Source organism: Macaca nemestrina, chromosome 1 (genome assembly GCF_043159975.1).
Source record: "Macaca nemestrina isolate mMacNem1 chromosome 1, mMacNem.hap1, whole genome shotgun sequence".
Taxonomy (NCBI): domain Eukaryota; kingdom Metazoa; phylum Chordata; class Mammalia; order Primates; family Cercopithecidae; genus Macaca; species Macaca nemestrina.
The window spans coordinates 132,275,492-132,303,188 of NC_092125.1; the positions used below are offsets into that span (position 1 = coordinate 132,275,492).

The 27,697-nt window shown below is 37.7% G+C and overlaps 1 protein-coding gene across 2 annotated transcripts in view; it reads right to left on the minus strand.

The window, feature by feature from the left end:
- Positions 1-27,697, minus strand: part of LOC105485473 (solute carrier family 30 member 7) — an 83,811-nt gene that overhangs the window by 11,002 nt on the left and 45,112 nt on the right. For both annotated transcript variants that reach the window (XR_989588.3, XM_011747870.3), the window contains exons 9-10: positions 7,273-7,363; positions 2,958-3,107 (exon numbers count right to left, since the gene is read on the minus strand). Coding sequence is in view for 1 of the 2 variants with exons in the window: in XM_011747870.3 (XP_011746172.1) it covers positions 2,958-3,107; positions 7,273-7,363 (241 nt within the window). In the remaining variant the exon portion in view is untranslated. The remainder of the gene's footprint in view (positions 1-2,957; positions 3,108-7,272; positions 7,364-27,697) is intronic.

Genomic DNA, 27,697 nt, shown 5'->3' on the forward strand with positions numbered 1-27,697 from the left:
CAGTGTCTGTTAAGAAAAACACCTAGTTGTTAAAATTCTGAAATAAGTGGTATCAGCATATTGTTTTGTAGTAGTGTATGTCTTGATTACACATAAGATTAGCACTGAAGTAAATCCTAATTATACATAAGATTATTTCATTAATTTATTCCCAAAGGGACCTAATGACACATTTCTCTTTATCAGAAAGATATATTTTAGATCTCATTAAGATCTTTTTGAGCTTGTGGTTAAAAAAGACCAATGGGAACCCAATAATATTTTTCCATACTTAGCATATATAAAGATGGCTTTAATCAAATACAGTCTTTAAAATCTGTTTATACAACAAATTCATTATACACATATACTCTTCTAAGCACTGGGAATGCAAAATCATGACAGCTGGTAGGAACCTGCACACAAGTTGTACAATGTGATATGTATGACATAGAATAAAGTAATTCTGCTTTGTGGGACACTTAAGGCTTCAGAGAGAAAGTAACAATTGCATTGGATCTTCAAGTTAGAGTAGGATTTTTGTCCCACACAGAAAAGTACACAGTCTAGTGGGTTTGGAGTATAAAGTACACGGCAATGTAAAGCAGGAGAGAGACTTTAAAAGTCAGTTGGTTCACGCTAGAAAGTCTGGGCTTTATCTGGATGGCAATGAGGTGCCACCAAAGTTTCTATTTTTCTTTTTATTTTGGAAAAAAACTTTTTTTTTTTTGAGACAGAGTCTCGCTCTGTCACCCAGGCTGGGATGCAATGGCGTGCTCTCAGCTCACTGCAACGTCTGCCTCCTAGGTTCAAGCGATTCTCCTGCCTCAACCTCCCGAGTGGCTGGGATTACAGGCAGGCACCACCATACCCGGCTAATTTTTGTATTTTTAGTAGACATGGGGTTTCACTATTTTGGTGAGGCTGATCTTGAACTCCTGACCTCAGGTAATCTGCCCGCCTTGGCCTCCCAAATCGTTGCGATTACAGGTGTGAGCCACCATGCCTAGCCTAGTTTGAAAAAATTTAAAGTCAAAATAATAGTACAATAAATACCTGTGAACCCTTCAGCTATATTTACCAATTGTTAATATTTTGCCAGTTTGCTTCATCTCTACATATATATTTATATGCAATTTTTTAATTTTACCAAAACATTTGAAAATTAAACATCTGGATATTTTGCCATTAAATCCTTCAACATGTATCTCCTAAGAATTAAGAACAGTCTTCTATAAACACAATACCATTATCACATCCAAGAAATTTAACCACTCATACAATTAAATGAACTACTACAGTCTATAATCAAATTTCCTTGATTATCCAGCCCTTTCCTTTGTGGTTGCTTTTTTTCCCCAGTCCAAGACCCAATCAAACACCACACATTGCACTTAATTGTGAGGTTTCCTCTAATCTAGAATTATCCCCTACCTTTTTCTCCTTTATGACATTGACACTTTTAAAATAATCCAAGTTAACAGCCTTGGATTTATATGCTGTTGAGGCTCTCACAAGCTGTATTTGTCTGGATGTTTGCCCATGGTTAGATTGAAGTTAAACGTTTTTGGTAGGAGTACCCCATAGGTCATGTTCTGTATTCCCCATGGTATCACACCAGGAGGAATATAATGTCAGTTTCAACCACAGATTTTTAACACATGGAACCTGTTTCTTCATTACATCTATGTGTTAGATCAGGGGTCCCTAACCCTCAGGCCACAGGCCAGTACTGGTCCATAGTCTGTTAGGAACGAGGCCACTCACAGCAGTGAGTGGCGGGTGAACTGTGGCATTAGATTCTCATAGGAGCACGAACCCTATTGTGAACTGCACATGTGAGGGATCTAGGCTGTGTGCTCTTTATGAGAATCTAATGCCTAATGATCTGAGGTGGAACAGTTTCATCCTAAAACCATCCCTCCTACCACCACCTTCAACCCCCGTTCATGGAAAAATTGTCTTCCACAAAGCCAGTCCCTGTTGCCAAAACGGTTAGAGACTGCTGTGTTAGATGATTCTGACAGTGGTATCAATGTCTAGGTTTTTTTGCCAAATGTTTCTAACAAACTAGACTGAGAAAAGAATTTATATTCTCTCTACCTCTTTCTTAGATGTTACTGACATGACCTTCTTATTCTCCCAATATATACACAATGCATACCATAGTAATCAGTCTTTAATTGTCAGTCATATAGCTATGTTAACTCATGATGGCACGAGCCTTAACTGAAATAATTTGGTTGTAGACCATGCACTAATTCATGATTCCAATTGCACTATTAAGAAAAACTCAACAGCATATAAAGTTATTAAATCACTCAGTAGGTGACCATAGTTTTGCTGTCACACAAAAAAGTTAACAGTCTGCTTTTAGCTAAAGCCACTTATTCTTATTCCAAACACTGTTTTAGAATTCTTGGCTTCAGATAGTACCTAATGTATCTTCTAAGAAATGTGTAGTAAAGGATAATATACTTTTTCTTGAAGAACTCAAATAAGTACAATGATGAGCATATAGGAACTATCTTCCTATTCCTGAAGAATATTAACTAAAACAGGTATTTCCAAAACGACTCTGTGGTTGGAAAAAAAAATGTGGCTTTATGTTTACCTTATAGTTTAGTATATATATATTTATTATGTTAAATAGCATTTTTTTTTTTTTTTTGAGACAGGGTCTTGCTCTGTGGCCCACACTAGAGTGCAACTGGATCATAATTCACTGCAGTCTCAAACTCTTGGGTTCCAGCAACCCTCCTGTCACAGCCTCCCAAGCAGCTGGGACTATAGGCGTGTGCCACCATGCCCAGCTAATTTTACGTTTTGTAGAGATGGGGTCTCACTATGTTGCCCACACTGATCTAGAAATCCTAGCCTCAAGCCATCCTCTCACCTTGGCCTTGTAAATATTTTTAAAACTACTAGTTATAAAAAATTTTAAGACCCTTAAAAAGAAGTTAGTAAAAAAGACATACCTGAGTAAAAATATTATGTGTTTGGCTTAAAATCCACCTAGCATCAGCATCAGGTGCTACTATTAATTTCAAGGTCCCAACATAAACGTCAGAACACAAAGTCCAGAAGTGCTGTTCCTGTAAACTGTAAACTCCTTGCAGCTGCTGTACCTGAAATATAAAGGAGAGATATTAACATCATAATCAAATTAAGTACTCCCTTCTACTTAAGTTATTATGCAATATATCAGTAAACATGGATTCTATTCTCTAGTTTAAAAAAAGGAAAGGAGGATGTTTGAATAAATAAATAAATAAATACTCTTGAGTACTAATTATGTGCCAGGTACCATGACAAGTATTTGGGAAATATAAATAAACACATATCAAAATATGTAGGACACATCTGAGAGTGTGCCCCACAGGGAAATTTACAGTAACAATCACTTAATAAAGTCCAACACCTATTTATGACTTGTAAAAAAAACTATTAGAAGGACACTTCCTTAACTTAATACAGGCTAACTACCAAAAATGTACAGAAAATAAGGATGAAACATTAGATTTATTCCCTGAAGATCAGGAAGAAGGCAGATACCCAAATCACTGCTATTGTTCCGCATCTCTATATTGATCTGGAGGAGTGGAACTCAGATCAACAACCAGAAGTTAAAAGAAAAAAGTTCAATGTGAAAAGATCTTTATAACAATTACAGCAGTTTACAAATAAAGAGGGAAGCTTCTCTGGGAGTGTGTTAACTACCTATCTCCGGAAATGGTCAAGAAGCTGTAATACCAACTTGATGTCATAGAGGAGATTTTGCAACAGACAGAAGGCTGGGCCAAACGCACATTAAGATCTTTTTCAGTTCGGAGATTCTGAATTTTACATAATCTACTTGGGAAGTTAAGAAAATGTTGATCTTATATCTATCAAAACTATTTATTTTTTGTTAGAATTTGATGAATGTAGTCATTTTTTTTTCTATAAACTCCACGACAGTTGATGGGAAATTGAGATAATATCTACTGTGCCTTCTTTAAAAACCGCTTTTATTGGGGAAAAAGATCAAGGTATACTTTTTCTTCCTCTTTTTGGATTCTGACAACATAGCTGTTTTAGCCAGATATCCCTCCACATTTTTTCTACATGACATCCTCATGGATGAGGCCTAAGGTGAGTTCTACTGTTAATAAAATAACCTGATGGAAAAGATTTCTCCTACTTCCATATGTAGCAGTACAAGTACATGACTGCAGTTATCTTAAAACACAAACTAAAGAATAATTCCTGTAGAAACTGGCTTTAATTTTACCAATTAAAAAATGGGAGGAAACTGTAGTTACAGATGAAAAGGGCAGTGTGGTAGAGTAGAAAGAACATGACCTTTAGAGTCAGAGTGACGTGGATTAGACTCCTGATTCAGCCACTAGCATTTGGACCTAAGGTGAGCCTCAATTTTATCTAGGGAAAGGAAGATGACACTCACCTTGTAGTTTATTGTGAAGAAGAGAAACTATATATATATATATAGTTATATATATATAAAAAACAATTATATATAGTTATTTATATATAACAATTATATATAGTTATATATAACAATTATATATAGTTATATATATAACAATTATATATATATAGTTTTTTATATATATATATGTAAAACAATTAGTAACAATTATGCTGATTGATGCTACCTTAAAATAATAACCACAAATCTTGAATGGGCAATATGTACTTTCCCTGTATCAAAAGATTATTTTAAACCTTCTCCTTTTTCCTCTAGCCTTCTGATCTCTCTGCATGATTACACTGCCTGGTACATTATAGAGAAAACAGAAGTACAAAGAAAATCCCTTATCCTTTACCATTAGATCTACCAATGACTCCTTATCTATGTCAGCATTTCTGCATTCCCTCAGAGGATATAGTACCCCTGTTACTATCAACAATTAATCCTTCCATTGTGCTTTGGGTTCTATCCTTTCTCAACTTCCCATGACTTTATTCCTTTAATAATGTCCTTTAGTACTATAACAATTTCTTCCTCTCAGTTAGACTGTTACCATTAGTTAATGCACATGTTCTAGAACTGTGCTGTGCAATTCAAAAGTCACTAGACACATGTAACTATTTCAATGAATGGAAATTAAGTTAAAAAGAATCAGTTACACTAGCCATATGTGGTTTGTGGCTTCCATATTGGACAGTGCAGATTACAGAACCTTTCCATTATTGGGGAAAGTTCTGCGGGATAATGCTGTTCTAAAACATCCTACTTTAAAAACAAAAAAATACCCTCTATCCTTATACTACATCCATATCCGCTATCAACTCATTTCTCTGCTCCCTTTAACAACACTTCGTAAAGGAGTTGTCACTTCCCCATTCATTTTCTCCTTAATTCATTCAAATCATGCTCCCTTCTCCAACACTCCAATGAAACTGCTCTTAAAGGTCATTAATGGCATCCAGAAGGCCAGTCAATGATCACTTCTGGTTTTTTTTTTTTTTTTTTTTGAGACGGAGTCTCGCTCCATTGCCCAGGCTGGAGTGCAGTGGCACAATCTCGGCCCACTGAAAGCTCCGCCTCCTGGGTTGAGGTCATTCTCCTGCCTCAGCCTCCCGAGTAGCTGGGACTCCAGGTGCCTACCACCATGCCTGGCTAATTTTTTGTATTTCATTTTTTTTTTTTTTTTTTTAGTAGAGACGAGGTTTCACCGTGTTAGCCAGGATGGTCTCAATCTCCTGACCTCATGATCTGCCCACCTTGGCCTCCCAAAGTGCTGGGATTACAGGCGTGAGCCACCACGCCCGGCCTGATCACTTCTTGTTTCTACCCTCCTCGACCCCACAGAAATATTCAACACCGTTAATTACTTCCTCCTTCTTCAACTCTGTGATCCTACACTCTTTTGGTTTTCCAGCACCCCACTAACCACTACCTTTCCTGGCTTTCTCACCTGTGCTCCAAATTTAGAGTTGAAAGCAGAGCTAAAAGAGTAGAACTAGAACTTCTCTGGAGGTAATCACATACAATCTTGATGTTTTAGAAGTTATTCATATATTGATGACTTATAACTCTTTCTGGTCCTAATCTGTCCCCAAAACTCAAGATTTTCATATCCAACCACTTAAGTAACATTTCTCCTAGAAGTGTAGTAGCCATTTCCATTTTAACATATCCAGAATATAACTCTTCATTTGGGAGATTTTCCATCCTCAAACCTGTACCAAGGCCTCAGTCTCAGTAAGTGGCATTACCATCTAGTAAGTGGCATTACCATCTACCAAGTAATAAACCAACACTTTCTCTACCCTCTGCTAATATAATCCACTTCCAAAAACATATCCCAAATGTATATTTATCTTCACTGCTACAACTGTAATCTAAACCACTATTGTTTTTCACTTAGAGGACAATAACTTCATAACTGGTTTTCTTTGCTTTCATCCTCCCTAGAATATGTTCTCTTCATAGAAAACACAATAATCTCTTGAAAACATAGGATTTATGACACTTCTATTGCCTAAAAGCTTTCCAATGCTTCCCACTGAGTTAGAATTAAATCTAAATCTCTTATTATGACCCAAAACCCTAAATGATCTTGCTCCTGCCATTCTCTCCAGGCTTTCAAGCCATTCTTCCCTTTATTTAATATACTTCAGCCACAATGGCCTTTTTTATTCTGTTCTTCAAACACAAATTAAATCCAGCCATAGCACTTTTACATTAGCAATCTCCCTTGCCTGGAACATTCTTCTCCAGTATTTTCATATGGCTAGCTCTTTCTTGTCATTAAGGTTTCAATTTCCTTGCATATAACTCCCTTAGTGAATCTAAGGTAGCCATCCATGACTAACACATCACTTTGTTTTATTTCTACTATAGTAATTCTCATTGATATTTTCTTATTTATCTACTTATTGTTTATTTCCTGTATTTCCCCACTGGACTGTAAGTTCCATGAAACAGAGGCACTGTCTGTCTTGTTTACCATTACCTCCCCAGTATTTTAGAAGAATATCTGGTAGAATGGGAGCTCAAAAACTCTATGTTGAATAAATGCTATGTCTCTGCTATAGATATTCTATATTTTAAAAAACTGCTCAATTTCTAGATCAGAACAATTTCTACTACATTTTCTTTAGTAAAGTTCAACATTTTCCGACAATTTTATTCTGGCTTGTATAAATGACATTTCATGGTCAGCATTCAATCTTGGAAGAAATATTCAATTATACACACATGTTACCCATATTTGTGAAAGCTGAAAATCAAGAGATTGAAAACAGCATAAAACCCAATGGTTTGGAATATTTGAAACTCACCCTCTGATAGCACTGAGGCAGAGTATTTTCTAATAGGGGAGGAGTTCTCTGCATCAATATTCCAACAGATTCTCTTAAAAGAGGAATAACACTAAGGAAAAGGAAAAAAACAATTTGTTAAAGTCACATTCTGACAATCCCATCCAGCAAGAAAGTAATAATATCCCTTCCTATGGTAGAATATAATAGGACTTAGAATAATATGAGAAAAAACAATCAACCATTGTTTTAGATTTTCCATGTGATCAGTAAATTATCCAAAGTAAAAGTAAAAGACCTAGAGAAAATGTATTAATGTATGAAAAAGTAAAGCTATAAAACTGAAATAATATAATATCATCTAAACCCAGCACATGTTCAACTGTTAGTTAAAATATGACTCCACATGGTCAGAACCTTCCAAAGTAATCATAGCCTACCATGCTAACTGGTCCTTAATATTTATCAAATATTTACATGCACTTATCTGAATAGCACTGATAAGGAAAATACAAAAAAAAGAATACATCAGTCTATTTGTTCAATATCAGTCGTATTTCATTATTTAAAAAATATAGAAGCCTGGCGATAACCACAGATGCAGTGAAATGAACTCAGCTCCTCTAGGGATGGTGCCCAAAAGTCTGCATGTGTTGCTGTAACTAGTCTTCAATTAGTATTTGAAACTACTGTTTTAGGCTATTTGGATGATTAAATGTACACAAAACAGGCTGGGCGCGGTGGCTCACGCCTGTAATCCCAGCACTTTGGGAAGCCAAGGCGGGCAGCTCACGAGGTCAGGAGATTGAGACCATCCTGGCTAACACCGTGAAACCCCATCTCTGCTAAAAATACAAAAAAAAAAAAAAAAAAAAAAAAAAAAATTAGCTGGGCGTGGTGGTGGGCACCTGTAGTCCCAGCTACTGGGGAGGCTGAGGCAGGAGAATGGCGTGAACCCGGGAGGCGGAGCTTGCAGTGAGCCTAGATTGTGCCACTGCACTCTAGCCTGGGAGGCAGAGTGAGACTCCATCTCAAAAAAAAAAAAAAAAAAAAAGGTACATAAACAATTAATAGTAGAATGGTGACGGTTACTCGAATGTAATGGCTTTCCAGTCTAGCAATATCCAATTCACCTTAGAGTCTCATTTTGTTTTCACTTCTGATATATTGAATCAGAATCTTTGAGGGAATGTCCAAAAAGCTCTCCATGTGATTCCAATGATTCAGAGTGGCAATGCACTGTTCTACTGCTTGAAGTAGGTTGAGAGAGGAGGTCAGAAATGGCTTCCCTACACTTAATAGCTTAAGTCAGTGCTCACTTTTAAACTTAGAGAATTTCAAAATTTTCAAGTAAAACTTCTGATAATAGCTGTAGCTGAAGAAGATAAAAAGAACATCCATCTTTCAAGGAAGGTTTCATAAGAAGAGTAGAAGCAAGTGTACTTTCAGGACTAGTGGTATTTTGACAGATGGAAAGGAAAGAGAGGTACCAAGAAAGACCCAAAAGAAAAGACACAGTGCTTATCTGGCTCACTATTATATTCCCAAGATCTAGCAAAGTGCTGGTCATAAAGTGGGCCCAATTGTTGGTTAAATGAGTGACAGAAATACAGATAATCAAATCAAGAAAAATTAGATGTCACCCTTAATTCCTTCTTCTCCCTTAAATCACCAAGTTCTCATGATTTAATATCCTAAAGGTTTCTTGACTCAATTCCTTCCCCTTCATTGTACTATGCATGTCCACAATAATCTCCATATCTTCCACGTGGATTATTATGATAGCTTCCTAAGTGGTCGCTTCAGCTCTAGTCTTATTTCCTCAAGTCCACGTAACAAGCAGCTTCAATGATGGCTCCCAATGACCCTGCCCTATGTAGTATTCATGCCCTATGTAAAGTTTCAGGACTTAGTGACTTGCTGCTAATGAACAGAGTATGGCAAAGTGATGAGACGTCACTGCCAAGATTAAGTAAAAAGACTCTGGCTTCTGTCTTGTATACCCTCCTTGTTTGCTTTCACTTGCTCTCCCACAGCTGCTATGTTGTGAGCTGTGCTATAGCGAGGACCATGTGGCAAGAAACTGAAGGATATTTCTTGAGAGCTACTAGACAGACCCTCAGTTCAACAGCCCAAAAGGAACATAATGCTGTCAGTAACCACTTGAGTGAGCTCAGAAGTAGACTCTCCCCCAGATGAACCTTGGAGTAACTGTAGCCCCAGCTGCTACCTTGATTACTACCTTGTGAGAGACCCTGAGCCAGGCAACACAGTTAGCTATACCCAGGTTCCTGAAAGACAGAAAGTATAAGATAATAACGTGTATTATTTTAGCTACTAGGTTTTCAAGTGCTTTACGTATCCACAGATAACTGATACAACCAGATTTTATAGAGACGTTAGACTAATAGACATAAAATAGGTATGTGACCCTATCCCTTTCCCACTAAGAAATGTGTCAAAAGCCCCCCACTGCCTAGGGAATAAGTGCTGGCTCTTTAACATGGTATATTTTTGGATCTGGCCCTCTACCTTCACCTCCTATTAATCCTTGCTTCGTATTTTAAGCTCTCCAAATAAAACATACTTGTACTTTACCTTATACTGTTTCTTACTTTCATGGTTTTGCTCAAACTGTAACCTCTGCTTAGAATGTCTCTAAGCTGCCCTACAGTCTTACATTCACTCTTTGAAATCTCACACGTCACCTCTTTTAGGGTATATTTCCTGATCGCAAACTGCCTTCTACACTGCATGAAGTGTCTTCTCTGTGCTCCTATGAAAACAATCTGTGCTACCTACACTATTACTACATTGCATGATAATTACCAGCTTGTGTTTCCCCCTCCCTCTAAACAGAAAGTTGCTTTAAGGTAGGAATTATCTTATTTATGTTTGTAAACCCAGCATCTCAGACAGTGTTTGGCAAATAAATGTTTATGGAACAGAATTCATAGCTGAATCTATTAAACATAATTAATTCATAAATTTAAAAAGTATCTAAGGCTCGGGATCAATACTAAATCTTAAATAATATATGGAATCATTAGCAGTTAAGAAAAGGCACTAGGTAAAGAAAGTAAAGGCACGGTAAGTAAAACATCTAGAAAAAGGGGAAACATATTTCCAGTAATAGTAAATGCCTCAATGAAGAAAAACAGAAACAGAAAAAGGCCATCAGATTAAACAATGCAAATATTGTTTGAGTCCATCCACTGTAACATTTCAGGAAGAGTAAAAGCCAGGTTGGAGAAAGAGAAAAAAAATGAGTAGAAAACAACTGCAAATGGACTTAAGGATTTTGACAGTGAAGAATATTGGTTATTCATTCATCTAAACTGAAGAGTGGTATCGGTTTCTACCTACTGTGTTGCTATTAAATAGGTGACGACTTCCTGTGTTTACAAAAAAGGCAAAGAAAAAAATGATGGCATATTAATTAGGTACAATTCAACCATCATTTTTCTTTACTCTCTCCATCCTCATTTCTCAGGAAAAAGAAAGAATCCATCACAGAATGTTTTTATATATTAAACTTAAAATTTTTATCTTTCCCTAACTGTACTCAGAAAATGAGGCACAAAAATGGTTCTCCTTGAATTACTGTTTGAGAATAAGAAAAAAAGTTTTTTTCTTACCTACATCCTAAGTTTAGTTATTTTAATAATTTCTTCTCCAATCTTAATCGAGGGAACTACTAACAATGTTTAGATATCTGACATGAAAATTACTCTCAAATGGAAACCATGACACTTGGGTTCTGATTCTGCCATTAAATAGCTTTAAGCAAATCACATATTCTTCCAGAGCATCAGTTTTCTCATCTATAAAATGAAGGAGTAGGCTAAACATCCAGGCAATTTCTTTTATCTTTTATATATTTTCCATTCAATAAGAAAAAGTGGTTAAACTATAAAGAATACTAGAGAGAGAATATATTTGGAAATGAAAGAAAATATAAATTGTTTTTATATACTAAGGGGAAAAAAGTAGTGTCACCAAATGACACATAGATATACTTGGCAAAATGATTTATTCTATCACGATAGATAATCCAGCAAATGAATTTTATTAAGCAATCAATATTAAGCAATTATTAAGGATCTACTACTATGTATCTGGCATCAGATTTTCTAGAACCAGATGGGACTTTACTCTAGAGTTGTGGAAATGGTGGCCTAGAACACCAAAGTAACTTGTTTAAGGTGTGAAATGTTTGTTTAAAGACACAGCTAATGAGCAGGAGAACTAGAACAGATCAGGTCGTTAGACTCCAAGTTCAGTTTTGAAAAGTTCAAGTCAACAAACATCTGTTATATGCCAACCATGGAGCAAGCATGTGCTAGACACTGGAAATACAAAAATAAATAATATAGAATATTTTGGTTCAGATAAATTCATAATTTTATTTTTAATAAGCCTGCAGAGAAGGCAACGGAAATCAGGTATCAAACTTATTTAGGGTACACCATTTAGAAGAAGGCACATACGAATTTAAAGCAACTACATATTATGCTTGTATCCATTTTCACTTTCCATGAACTTTTGGTGAATGGTTTTCTTAATTGGTATGTTGATAACTTCTTTTTAAACATACCTTTAAAAGTAAAGAGGAAGAGAAAAAGGAATAGAAGAGGCATTGACTCAACTGCAACAGAAGGCATACAGTATGAGAAATAACATTACTTAAGCAACAGGGGTGAAATAACTTGTGCGAACAAGTTTTAAAAATTTATTGTTTCAGAATACTCAGGTTTAGTCTAGTTGTTTCCCCCAAGGAGCTAAAACACAGTAAGAGATGGTGAATCCCATCTATAATAATCCTTGAGATCAGCCTTAAAACATTAAAGAGATTCTCTTAGACAGTCCAACAGTCTCTTAATAAGTCACCTAGAAAAAACATCTACAGATTTATCCAAATCTTTGTTCAAATTTTTATGTGTGTATTCCATGCGTGTTGCCTTCCAAAGTCTGCTACTCCTTGCTACCACCTTTTTAAAAAAGAACCTAGTACTTCTTTTTTTTCCTCCTAAAATTCACTTTCACATGAGGCCCTTAGTTTAAGGACTCTAGAATTAGTAAAGAAGTTACATGATCACAGATAATATCATATTAGAATTAAAAGGGAAATTAGAGATCACTCATTTCAACACAATTCAAGAACCATATGTAGATAAACGTTTTAATAAAATTAATGTTAGAAATAAACATATTTTAAAATTAACTAAATTATAAGACATCATAACTGATATAAGGAAAAAAATTATAGTGCATTTTTATCTCTTTTTTTCATAAGGATCAATTGTGGTTTTTATTGATTTGCCTATACTGAAATTTGGAATGGTTGCCTTTTTAGGTAGAATTTTAATAAAATGTTTACACTCAACAGCAGCAAGCATTTCACCAAAGCAAATGGATATGTCACGCTAACTTTCTCCAATATCAATTTTAAAATAATGCAAGAATTTCAGCTATAGAAGCCATAACTACGTCATACAACTATGGTAGGGAATAACGGTACTTGCTAAATCACGTGGTGATACGCAACTTAGAACAAGGCCAATTTCTATAATAATTTAAAGAGTCATAAAAATGTAAAAGAAACCTTTAGAAACTCTAGTTTTTGCCTTTTAAAATTGTGTTTAGCTCAGGAGTTTGTGTCCATATTTTTCTGATTAACTATTGTAATGGAGAAGCATAAACCAGATTTTAGCTTGGATCTATCTAGCCATAATGAAAGGATATGTAGAAAAAGACAAGCTTAGCAAATTCCTGACTGAGCTAAGACTTAGAGCTGCATCCAAACCCAAAAAGTAAGCATTTGGAAACAATTAGAGGTTCACTTCTGGTTGACTAACCCAATTCTAGCCTTCACAATGAAGCACCATTTCCCTATCATAAATAAAAAGAGATGAGTCATTAGGTATGAGTTTACCAGTAAAAGAGGGGAATAATTTTATTCTTCAAAAGCTGATGGTAAATCAAATTTATAATCATAAAATCATAAACATAAAATTAATTTGAAAGCTTTACCCTTAAATGCTAACATATTAAATGAGCAGTACTTACTACTCTTTACTGCCAGTAATTTTACAAATTAAAATATATTCAAATCTTACTTCAGAAGTAGTTTCTAGTGAAAGAGCCTCACTACTTCAACAGTAAATAAAATGATCTACCAGTAGTCATAAACAAACCAAACAAAAAAGGGTATACATTACAAAACTTTCTGAAGACCAGACTACTGACAATCATAATGTTTAATAAAAAATTTCAGTTAAAATTATTACTTAGATCTGAGAAGAAATGTCAAGTAATATTAATTAAAACATAATTACAGATTTATCTTCATGAATCAGCTTATGAACCAAGTTTTCCTGTATATTGTAGGGGTTCTTACAATCTACAAACGTAAAGAAAGAAAATTATACTTTTAAAAATAAATTTTAAAAATAAATTTGGCAAATGTTGTATACTATATTTTCAGGGGACAAAAAAGCCAAAGAAAATTGACCCATAATGGTAATGCAATTCACATTTAAATTAAATATTTGGTCACATTTGCATAAATATAATTAATTCATAGTGATGGATAATTACCTATTAATCTAAAATTTCATAAGCCTTCTATAGAATAGATAACCCAAAATCTTATCACCTGGGATTGTGGTTTACTTCATAATAATGCTGTGTTTCTGAAACCTGTGGCTCAAATCAATCCATATTTACAGAAAACCTACCTTACTCAATAATGGGGATATTAAGATACCCTAAGATACCCCTAGAACTTACAGCCAAAGTCATGAAAAAGTCATCCTTTTCCATAAACTTAGTTCTGGAACTTAGTTTTAACACCTAATACATCTGGTCTTTGGACCAAAACACCAGTGTATAATGTCAAGTTTGTAAATAATTAGTAATGTCATTGTTTAGATAGCACTTAATAGTTTTTAAAATGCTTTCATAAATTTTTTCTAATTTAATCCTCACAACAACCTTAAGTAACCTTTAAGAAAATGTTACAATCACTCCCTCATTTTACAGATGAGAAAACTGACTTGGAGAGGTTAAAATAACTTGTTGTTATACATAGGCAAGAGTTAGTGGCAGAGTTGGGTGTGACACTGCCAAGACAAAAGCTCTGCACACACTGCAGTATCTCATCACAGTTATGTTCTCTAGAGTTAAGAGAAGAGCAATAAAATGCCACATTCATTTTATTTCTAGTGCCCAGCACAATGCTTACAACCACTTAACACATCTGCTGAATGTATTATGTACTTAGAAATTTCAAATGGCAGATTACTGACATTTAAACTAGCCCTGGTTTGACATGACTTTCAACCCTTCACAATAATAGCTAAATAGCATAACAGTGAAGAGCTTCCCAATTCAGTCACATCCAAAAAAGAACCTCTAATAAACAAAAAGCAAAGTATCTTATCTTCCATTCAAACATACATTAGAAAGAATTGTACTTAGGAACAATCAGCATTCTCAATTCTCAATGTGCAATTTATCTTAATAAAAGCTCTTCTCTTCATTTTTATGAAGAAGAAACTAAAATCACACCAGCAATATAAGTAAAAATTAAATCTTAAAATGAGAAGAGACTAAAATCAATATAGTATTGGGCAAAAAGCTCCACAAAATATACACAGCTTTGAGAGAAGATCAGGCAGGAATAAATTCATCTTATTCCTATTAAATATGGTAACATTTGTATTGAAATGCTAATGAGACCTGGAGGAACCGCCCCACTCCATCTGAAAGCAGCAGTTAGGTAAGGATGGACACCCGCAGGAGAAGCTCTGTAAGGAAATCTGCATTTTAAAAAGCATAGAAGTCAAGAAACAGGACCTGTTTAGAAAAACCACATGAGACGACGACAACAAGTACTTAAGCCTATCAAAATTGAATTAATTACCATTCAGGTAGCTTCAGAAATGACAAGTATTAGCCCAGAACAAAAAGGTCAGCAAGAAAAATCCAAAAGGAATAGGGACAAAATGCTAATTAATCGGCCTGGCGCTCACGCCTGTAATCCCAGCACACTGGGAGGCCGAGATGGGCGGATCACGACGTCAGGAGATCGAGACTATCCTGGCTAACATGGTGAAATACTGTCTACTAAAAATACAAAAAAATTAGCCAGACGTGGTGGTGGGTGCCTGTAGTCCCAGCTACTCAGGCGGCTGAAGCAGGAGAATGGCGTGGACCTGGGAGGCGGAGCTTGCAGTGAGCTGAGACTGTGCCACTGCACTCCAGCCTGGGCGACAGAGGGAGACTCTGTCTCAAAGAAAAAAAAAAATGCTAATTAATCTCTGGTTTCAACTGGCTATCAGGAATCTGAGTTAAACTATGTCTACCTAGTTGTATTTGTCTGTTTTCGTACTGCTATAAAAAACTGAGACTGGGTAATTTATGAAGAGAAGAGGTTTAATTGACACAGTTCCACAGGCTTAAGAGGAAGCATGAGTAGGCCTCAGGAAACTTACAATCATGGCAGAAGGTGAAGAGGAAGATAGGACCTTCTTCACATGCTGGCAGGAAAGAGAGAGACAGTGAAGGGGGAAGTGCCACACACTTTTAAATCATCAGATCTCATGAGAACTCACTCACTATCACAAGAACAGCAGGGGGAAATCCTCCCCCAAGATCCAATCACCTTCCACCAGGTCCCTCCTCCAATGTGACATGGGGTTTGAGTAGGGACACAAATCCAAACCATATCACTAATATAAGTTTAAAATGGTATATTTGATCCAATCTACATAGTGTTCAAACCCCATCATTTCCTCACAAAATGGTAATAGAGCTTTGACTCTTAATGGCCGAGTATGTTGCTGTGAAGAAATCCAGCATCCAGGAAGGACACTGCAGAAAAGGAGAAAAGGGCATCATTGAAAGTACAGTTAATCTTTTGTCCTCTTAAATGATGCAGGTATAACCTATCTAGGATTTGGTTTAGGACCTGGCCCATCAGGTAGCCAAGAACTAGTCATTCCAAAGTAACTAGGGAAGACACAGATGAACTATATTTCTTTTTTTTTTTTTTTTTTTCTTGCCTTTTTTCTCTCTGCCTTTCCCCATTTGGTGATGAGTGAATAACAGTCAATTACAGGAAAAAAACAGCATGTCACGGTAGTGAGAGAAGACTACATTAAAGTGGATGGTGTCTGCTTCCCAATAGCCTTCCTTTAAGAAAGGTAAGCAAGCAATTAACACTTTTACTACAAGTGTGGCAGGTGCTGTTCAAGACTTTATATACACATCTTAACCCATTTAAATCGCACACAACAAATTATAAGGTAGGTATTCTCATTGTCCCCATTTTAAAGATGAAAAATTGAGTCACAGAGAAGCTAAATGACTTGTTCAAGCTCACACAGCTAAAAAGTTAAAACAGGGTTTGAACCCAGGCACTCTGGCTATATAGTGAATTTGTGCGTGCGTGTGTGTGTGTGTGTGTGTGTGTGTGTGTGTGTGTGACTTAAAATAGCACAAATTTATTATCTTACAGTTCTGGAGGTCAGAAGTCCAAAATATATTCCATTGGGCTAAAATCAAGGTGTCACAGGCTCTAGAAAGAATCTGTTTCCTTGACTTTTCTGACATCTAGAGGCCACCTGCATTCCTTGGCCCCAGCCTCTTCCTCCATCTTCAAAGCCAGCAGCATAGCCTCTTCACATTTCTCTTTGACTCTGACTCTTCTGCCTTCCACTTCCACCTTTTAAGACCCCTTTTTTATGGTATATTGGGCCCACTTGGATCATACAGAATAATCTCCCACCTCAAAATCTTTAACTTAATTACATCTGAAAAGTCCCTTTTGTGAAGTAAGGTAATATATTCACAGGTTTCAGGGATTAGGACTTGGCCATCTTTGGGGCTATTCTTCTGCCCAGCCATTCTTCTTACTGTAGCCAGGTGGGCAAGGAGGGAGAAATCGGGAAGTTGTTGGCAGGACCTCACTGGCTAGAGGAGGGTCTGAGTTAGGTCTTCCAGGCGGGAAGACTTTTCACAACATGGAGAGAATTCCAGGCAGGCTGAGCAGCACCAACAAAGGCACAGCAGTTACTGCGAACCTGGCATGAGCACACTGGGCAGCAGGGAGACAGCTCGAACTGAAGAAAAGAGGTGCACCTTGAAGCATTATGGGAGGTAACGCTGTGGAAAAGTTGGGTTCCATTCTTCTTCAACTACAAGACTTGGAGGGTAGTGCCCCCTTTTTCACAAGCAACATTTTAGTATAATTTGTGGATGTTCTTTGCTGAAAATTAGGAATGGATTAACTAAGATTCTATAACAAAGTTTTTTTTTCTGATTAGCATTTTTCTGTCTTTCTTGATTCCCTTTTTCGTTGTTATTTGTTGTTATTGCTTTGCTTTTTCTAAATGAGTTCTAGCTTTGTAATAGACAAAGGGGTACTTTGTGTTAGTACCCTGACATACCCCTCCCCTGCTTCGCACCCCTTTTCCTTCTAACTGTCAGCATTTCTCTGACCCCAAAGCTTGCTTTGCATATCTGCCAAGTGGAAAAACATCTGATTCACCACTCCCCGACTTTTCAGCAGCTCTCTTCCAATGACTGAGGAGTTGGTCTATAAATCCCATTTCCCTTCTTCCCCTCCAGTGAAATAACTCTGAAGCATGACTCCTACCCTTGGCTCCCTGAATCACTCAGCAACTTAAGCTCCAGTTGTCTATAGTGGTAACCTCATTGACACTGAACCTGATGCTGGCTCCTTCCATTCCCTGTCTCACTTCTTGACTCCTCTACAGGTGTTTGTTGGGATCACCTCCCAGATAAACTACTTGCACTTGAATCCATGTCACAGGGGGACATGAATCATGTCTCTAGGGCAACCCAAACTAAAATAGGATTTCATCAACATAGTGAGTGCTCTTAACTAGTCTGTGATAAAGTTATAAAAGTGACTTTGTTGGCTCTTTCAGAGAACCTTTGCCGACAGTAAAGTCCTGATTTTAGGAGAAGCTGATTTTTAAAGTGTATAAAAGGACCAGCCCACAGAAGAAAATGCAAAAGCTCAGGAAAACATGAATAGTAAAAATAACCCCAGTGGACCTTGGCAAGAGGCAGTGATAGAAAACAATGTGAAAGTTTTCTGCCATCATAGAGCTGACTGGTACAATCAAATGACATGACCAAAAACAAATCTCTGACACCTAATTTCCATTCTGGGCCCAAACTCCATGCTGACTTCCAAAGTTACATGTTTAAGTAAACCTAAATTGTGAAATAAAACAAAGAAAAAGAACTCTTATTTAACTGATTACCTAAAATATAAAATTTTAAATATCACTGTGAGAATATACTTTATATTGAACATCTCAAAGTAAGTTAATTGCTACTTACATTGGATGCTAACTATATTAAAATATTTAGTTGCTGAGGTATGACTGGAAATCATGTTTCCAAAGGATTAATTAAGCAAAACAACAAATTAATTTAATGGCAGGCTATTCCTAGTGGTGGAGAGTTTGAAATTACACACAGATTAAGAGTGACCATTAAAACTAAAGAACCACTGTAGCTCCCAGCGTGACTGACACAGAAGACGGGTGATTTCTGCATTTCCCACTAAGGTTCATCTCACTGGGCCTGGTTGGACAGTAGGTGTACCCCACGGAGGGTGAGCCAAAGCAGGGTGGGGCATCACTTCACCCAGGAAGCCAAGAGGTCAGGGGATTTCCCTTTCCTAGCCAAGGGAAGCCGTGACAGAGTACCTGGAAAAAGGAGACACTGCCAGTCACATACTGCACTTTTCCCATGGTCTTAGTAACCAGCAGACCAGAAGATTCTCTTCTATGCCTGGCTCGGTGGGTCCCATACCCATGGAGCCTTGCTCACTGCTAGCACAGCAGTCTGAGATCAACCTGCCAGGCTGCAGTCTGGCTGGGGGAGGGGCATCTGCATTGCTGAGGCTTGAGAAGGTAAACAAAGCAGCCAGGAAGCTAGAACTAGGCGGAGCCCACCGCAGCTCAGCAAGGCCTACTGCCTCTATAGACTCCACCTCTGAGGGCAAGGCATAGCTGAACAAAAGGCAGCAGAAACTTCTGCAGAATTAAACGTCCCTGTCTGACAGCTCTGAAGAGAGCAGTGGTTCTCCCAGCATGAGGACTGAGCTCTGAGAACAGACAGACTGCCTCCTCAAGTGGGTCCCTGACCCCCATGTAACCTAACTGGGAGACACCTCCCAGTAGGGGCTGACAGACACCTCATACAGGCGGGTTGCCCCTCTGGGACGAAGCTTCCAGAGGAAGGATCAGGCAGCAATATTTGCTGTTCTACAGCCTCCGCTGGTGATACCCAGGCAAACAGGGTCTGGAGTGGACCTCAAGCAAACTCCAACAGACCTGCAGCTGAGGGACCTGACTGTTAGAAGGAAAACTAACAAACAGAAAGCAATAGCATCAACATCAACAAAAAGGGCATCTACACCAAAACCCCATCTGTAGGTCACCATCATCAAAGACCAAAGGTAGATAAAACCACAAAGATGAGGAGAAACCAGAGCAGAAAAGCTGAAAATTCTAAAAACCAGAGCGCCTCTTCTCCTCCAAAGGATTGCAGCTTCTCACCAGCAACGGAACAAAGCTGGATGGAGAATGACTTAGACAGGAGTAGGCTTCAGAAGATCGGTAATAACAAACTTCTCTGAGCTAAAGGAGCATGTTCTAACCCATCACAAGGAAGCTAAAAACCTTGAAAAAAGGTTAGACAAATGGCTAACTAGAATAAAGAGTGTAGAGAAAACTTTAAATGACCTAAAGGAGCTGAAAACCATGACACGAGAACTTCGTGACACATGCACAAGCTTCAATAGCCAATTCGATCAAGTGGAAGAAAGGGTATCAGTGATGGAAGATCAAATTAATGAAATAAAGCAAGAGGACAAGTTTAGAGAAAAAAGAGTAACAAGAAACGAATAAAGCCGCCAAGGAATCTGGGACTATTTGAAAAAACTAAATCTGCGTTTGACTAGTATACCTGAAGTGTCAGGGAGAATGGAACAAAGTTGGAAAACACTCTTCAGGATATTATCCAGGAGAACTTCCCCAACCTAGCAAGGCAGGCCAACATTCAAATTCAGGAAATACAGAGAACATCACAAAGATACTCCTCGACAAGACCAACCCCAAGACACATAATTGTCAGATTCACCAAGGTTGAAATGAAGGAAAAAAATGTTAAGGGCAGCCAGAGAAAGGTCGGGTTACCCACAAAGGGAAGCCCATCAGACTAACAGCGGATCTCTCTGGAGAAACCCTACAAGCCAGAAGAGAGTGGGGGCCAATATTCAACATTCTTAAAGAAAAGAATTTTCAACCCAGCATTTCATATCCAGCCAAACTAATCTTCATAAGCAAAGGAGAAATAAAATCCCTTACAGACAAGCAAATGCTGAGAGATTTTGTCACCACTAGGCCTGCCTTACAAGAGTTCCTGAAGGAAACACTAAACATGGAAAGGAACAACCGGTACCAGTCACTGCAAAAACATGCCAAATTGTAAAGACCATTAATGCTATGAAGAAACTGCATAAATTAATGGGCAAAATAACCAGCTAGCATCATAATGACAGGATCAAATTCACACATAACAATATTAACCTTAAATGTAAATGGGTTAAATGCCCCAATTAAAAGACACAGATTGGCAAATTGGATAAAGAGTCAAGACCCATCAGTGCGCTGTATTCAGGAGACCCATCTCACGTGCAGCGACACACAGAAGCTCAAAATAAAGGGATGGAGGAAGATCTACCAAGCAAATGGAAAGCAAAATAAAGCAGGGGTTGAAATCCTAGTCTCTGATAGAACAGACTGTAAACCAACAAAGACCAAAAGGGATAAAGAAGGCCATTACATAATGGCAAAGGGATCAATTCAACAAGAAGAGCTAATTATCCTAAATATATATGGACCCAATACAGGAGCATCCAGATTCATAAAGCAAGTCCTTAGAGACCTACAAAGAGACTTAGACTCCCACGCAATAATAATGGGAGACTTTAAGACCCCACCATCAATATTAGACAGATCAATGAGACAGAAGGTTAACAAGGATGTCCAGAACTTGAACTCAATTCTGAACCATGCGGACTTAATAGATATCTACAGAACTCTCCACCCCAAATCAACAGAATATACATTCTTCTCAGCACCACATCACACTTATTCTAAAATTTACCACATAATTGGAAGTAAAGCACTCCTCAGCAAATTTAAAAGAACAGAAATCACAACAAACTGTCTCTCAGACCACAGTGCAATCAAATTAGAGCTCAGGATTAAGAAACTCACTCAAAACCACACAAGTACATGAAAACTGAACAACTTGCTCCTGAATGACTATTGAGTAAATAATAAAATGAAGGCAGAAATAAAGATGTTCTTAGAAACCAATGAGAACAAGAACACAATGTACCAGAATCTGTGGGACACGTTTAAAGCAGTGTGTAAAGGGAAATTTATAGCACTAAATGCCCACAAGAGAAAGCTGGAAAGACCTAAAATCGACACCCTAACATCACAATTAAACTAACTAGAGAACCAAGAGCAAACAAATTCAAAAGCTAGCAGAAGGCAAGAAATTCCTCTACGCAAATAAACTAGAAAATCTAGAAGAAATGGATAAATTCCTGGACACATACACCCTCCCAAAATTAAACGAGGAAGAAGTTGAATCTCTGAATAGACTAGTAACAGGCTCTGAAATTGAGGCAATAATTAATAGCCTACCAACCAAAAAAAGTCCAAGACCAGATGGATTCACAGCCAAATTCTACCAGAGGTACAAAGAAGAGCCGGTACCACTCCTTCTGAAACTATTCCAATCAATAGAAAAAGAGGGAATCCTCCCTAACTCATTTTATGAGGCCAGCATCATCCTGATACCAAAGCCTGGCAGAGACACAACAAAAAAAGAAATTTTAGAACAAAATCCTTGATGAACATCAATGTAAAAATCCTCAATAAAATACTGGCAAACCGAATCCAGCAACACATCAAAAAGCTTATCCACCACGATCAAGTGGGCTTCATCCCTGGGATGCAAGGTTGGTTCAATATATGCAAATCAATAAATGTAATCCATCACATAAACAAAACCAATGACAAAAACCACATGATTATCTAAAAAGATACAGAAAAGTCCTTTGACAAAATTCAACAGCCCTTCATGCTAAAAACTCTCAATAAACTAGGGATTGATGAAACATCTCAAAATAATAAAAGCTATTTATCACAAACGCACAGCCAATATCATACTGAATGGGCGAAAACTGGAAGCATTCCCTTTGAAATCCGGCACAAGACAAGGATGCCCCCTCTCACCACTCCTATTCAACATAGTGTTGGAAGCTCTGGCCAGGGCAATCAGGCAAGAGAAAGAAATAAAGGATATTCAATTAGGAAAAGAGGAAGTCAAATTGACCCTGTTTGCAGATGACATGAATGTATATTTAGAAAACTCCATCATCTCAGCCCAAAATTTCCTTAAGCTGATAAGCAACTTCAGCAAAGTCTCAGGATACAAAATCAATGTGCAAAAATCACAAGTATTCCTACACACCAATAATAGACAAACAGAGCCAAATCATGACTGAACTCCCATTCACAATTGCCACAAAGACAATAAAATACCTAGGAATCAAACTTACAAGGGATGTGAAGGACCTCTTCAAGAACTACAAACCACTGCTCAGTGAAATAAAAGAGGACACAAACAAAGGGAAGAACATTTCATGCTCATGGATACGAAGAATCAATATCATGAAAATGGCCATACTGCCCAAGCTAATTTATAGACTCAGTACCATTCCCATCAAGCTACCAATGACTTTCTTCACAGAATTAGAAAAAACTACTTAAAAGTCCATATGGAACCAAAAAAGAGCCCGCATTGCCAAGACAATCCTAAGCCAAAAGAACAAAGCTGGAGGCATCACGCTACCTGACTTCAAACTATACTACAAGGCTACAGTAACCAAAACAGCATGCTACTGGTACCAAAAACAGATATATAGACCAATGGAACAGAACAGAGATCTCAGAAATAAGACCACACATCTATAATCATGTGATCTTTGACAAACCTGACAAAAACAAGAAATGGGGAAAGGATTCCCTATTTAATAAACGGTGCTGGGAAAACTGGCTAGCCATATGTAGAAAGTGGAAACTGGATCCCTTCCTTATGCCTTATATAAAAATTAATTTAAGATGGATTAAAGACTTACATGTTAGACCTAAAACCATAAAAACCCTAGAAGAAAACCTAGGCAATACCATTCAGGACATAAGCATGGGCAAGGACTTTATGACTAAAACACTAAAAGCAATGGCAACAAAAGCCAAAATGGACAAATGGGATCTAATTAAACTAAAGAGCTTCTGCACAGCAAAGGAAACGACCATCAGAGTGATCAGGCAACCTACAGAAAGGAAGAAAATTTTTGCAATCTACCCATCTGACAAAGGGCTAATATCCAGAATCTACAAAGAACTTAAACAAATTTACAAGAAAAAAACAAACAACCACATCAAAAAGTAGGAGAAGGATATGAACAGACATTTCTCAAAAAAAGACATTTATGTAGCCAACAGACACATGAAAAAATGCTCATCATCACTGGTCATCAGAGAAATGCAAATCAAAACCACAATGAGATACCATCTCATGCCAGTTAGAATGGCGATCATTAAAAAGTCAGGAAACCACAGATGTTGGAAAGGATGTGGAAGACAGGAATGCTTTTACAATGTTGGTGGGAGTATAAATTAGTTCAACCATTGTGGAAGACAGTGTGGTGATTCCTCGAGGATCTAGAACTAGAAATATCATTTGACCCAGTGATCCCACAAAGGATTATAAATCATGCTACTATAAAGACACATGCACACGTATGTTTACTGCGGCACTATTCACAATAGCAAAGACTTGGAACCAACCTAAATGTCCATCAATGATAGACTGTATTAAGAAAATGTGACACATATACACCGGGGAGTGGGGGTCAGGGGGAGGGATAGCATTAGGAGAAACACCTAATGTAAATGACGAGTTGATGGGTGCAGCAAACCAACATAGCACAAGCATACCTACGTAACAAACCTGCACATTGTGCACATGTACCCTAGAACTTAAAGTATAACAACAAAAAAAAAAACACAAACTAAAGAACCAAAAGGAGTCAATTTTTTTTCTTTTTGCAGCAAGTAAATTAAGTTAAAAAATCTTAATATGCTTTTCACTTTTTTGATTTACTTTTATTTCTTTGAAGGGCTAAATATGTGGATGATTCCAAATCAAAAGTATTTTAAAGACATATTCTGCCTCGGTACGGTGTCTCACACTTGTAATCCCAGCACTTTGGGAGGCTGAGGAGGGTGGATTGCTTGAGTCCAAGAGTTTGAGACCAGTCTGGACAACATGGCAAAACTCCATCTCTATAAAAATGAGCCAGGCGTGGTGGTGTGCACCTGTAGTCCCAGCTACTTGGGAGGTTCAAGTAGAAGGATGGCTTGAGGCCAGGAGGCAGAGGTTGCAGTGAACTGAGACTGTGCCACTGCCCTCACTCTAGCCTGGGCGACAGAGCCAGACCCTGTCTCAAAAATATATAAATAAAATAAAATGAAAATTGAAAGTCTCACTTCTAATCACTTCCTCTGCCTAAAAGGTAACTATATTTGCTTTTGGTTTATTCTTCCAGTGTTTCTTTTCAAAATTATATGAAAACATATAGATTTTATGTATGTCTCTTCTTCTTATATAAAAGGTAGCAGTGCTTTTATATAGCTTACGCTATAAACCTAGATATCATGTGCTACATATTAAGTGCTATCTTGTTTTCTTAATAACGTTCTTGAAAAGCATACCACATTACCACATAAAGATCATCTTTATTCTCCTTTTTAAGGTTGCACAGAACTGCTTTACTGATGATGTAATATTTCAAAACACACATTTGGTTTTTGACCCCATTTCCTGACATACAGCTCTTAAAATCCTTGGAATCTCTAAAGTGATGTCTTTCTAGTGAGTTGACTGATGGCTGGTAGCCTGTAGGTAGCTTCAGGATGTGGGCTGGTCATGCAGAAAGATCAAGGCATGATTAGAAAGATCCAGATAGGGAGAGGGGCTGAAGGTTAAGCTGATCACCAATGGCCAATTAATCAATCATGCCTATGTAATGAAGCCTCCATAAAAACCCAAAGGACAGGGTTCAGGAAGCTTCCAGATAACTGAAGACATGAAGTTTCCTGGAGTATGGCTCACCTAAGAAAGGACATGGAAGATCTGTCCTTCCCAAATACCTTACCCCATGCATCTCTTCATCTGTATACTTTGTTATATCCTTTATAATAAGCCAGTAAACATGCTTCCCTGAGTTCTGTGAGCTGCTTTAGCAAATTAATCAAATCTAAGGAGGGGGTTGTGGGATCCCCAGTTTATAGCCGGTCAATCAGAAGCACAGGCAAACTAACCTGGGGCTTGCAAATGGCATCAGAAGTGGGATCCCTCAACCTGTAAGATCTCACACTGTCTCCAGGTAGTGTCAGAATTAAACTGAATTAGAGGATACTCAGCTAGTGTCTGCTGGAGAACTGATTGTTTGTGTGAAAATAAGTAATTCCAAATATAAGCTGTCGGAACTTCAAAATATTTTGAGCCTTAAAGGAATGGTATTATAGGACCTCAGTCACATAATAGGGAGCTGTAACCATTGTTTCTCTGATTAGATTTGCCTTCTCTCTTACCCACATAGTTTTATAAAATGTTGTAAATGATTCAAGGGCACCTAGGCAGCCCCATTCTCTCTTCACTGTAGATTGACTGCCCTTTTACCTTTTTCACACACAGACTATCATGTCTAAGATGAAATGTTAAACACACACTTTTAAATTGAAAAGGAAATGAAAGCAAGCTGTAACTCATTAGATTGTTGTAACTCATAAACCAGCCTTGCATAGAAAATGCTATAATCCTAATACATTTGTTTTCTGCCTATGTAAGCAAGACCTTAACTTTTAATTTGGGAGCACAGACTCCATTTCTCTGGAGTTTGTGTTTCCCAGATGGCCATTCTCAGCCTTTCACTTGAATAAAGCTAGACTCTGATTCTTTTGATTATTTCAGGTTAACACTTGCTTGGTGTCTGGGGAAAAAAACCCACACATTTCACAGAAGTCGACTGTGTTGATTGTTGCTGGGTGAGAGAACAGAAAAAGCACCTTGAGTGTGTTTTTTCCACAGAGACGGCCATTTGTGTTCTTCCAATCTTTTGCTATTACAAATAAAGGCACAAAGAATGACTTTATAGACACGTTCTTTCGTATTTTTTGCAAATTTGCCTTTGGGATATATTCCTAAAAGTGTGATTGCTTAATTAAAGGCATATGCATATTTAATTTTGCTAGACATTGCCAAATTTCTCTGAGTTAATACTACTCTCATTCCTATCAGCAAAGTATGAGAGTACCTACTTTACCCATAGCCTTGTCAAAAGATTATGCAAACCTTTGGACATTTATCTATTGATGGGTGAGAAGTGGTGTCTCAATGCAGTTTTAATTTCTATTTCTTCCTTATACGGTGAGCTGAACCACTCTTCTATGTTTAAAAGTTGTTTGTGCTTCCTGCCAGAGGATGCCGCCAAGGAGGCACTGTGAAAATCTCTCTTCCCACTGCTGTCATATCGCAGTTAGTTTCTTAAAGAGCCCGAACAGCTATGGAAGCTCTTCATTGTCACTGGAGGGTTGAGCTTTGAAACAAAGCTGAGGAAGATCTGAGGAGCCATTCTGAGCAATGGGGAACACTCACAGACTGTGTGGTAATAGGAGATCCAAATATCAAGCACTCCAGGGGCCTTGACTTTGTCATGTATGCCACTGTGGAGGAGGTGGATGCAGTCATGAATGCAAAGCCACAGAAGGTGGATGGAAGAGTTGTGGAACCAAAGAGAGCTGGCTCAAGAGAAGACTCTCAAAGACCAGTGCCCACTTAACTGTGAAAAAGATATTAGTTGCTGGCATTAAAGAGTACACTGAAAAACATCACCTAAGAAATTATTTTGAACAGTATGGAAAAATTGAAGTGACTGAAATCATGACTGACCAAGGCAGTGGCAAGAAAAAAGGCTTGGCCTTTGTAAGCATGACTGTGGATAAGACTGTCATTCTGAAATGTCATACTGTGAATGGCCACAATTGTGAAATTAGGAAAGCTCTGTCAAATCAAGAGATGGCTAGTGCTTTATCTAGCCAAAAAGGGTGAAGTGCTTCTGGAAACTTTGGTGGTGGTTGTGGAGGTGGTTTTGGTGGGAATGGCAATGTTGGTTGTGGTGGAAACTTTAGTGGTCATGGTGGCTTTGGTGGTAGCCCTGGTGGTGGTGGATATGGTGGCAGTGGGATGGTTA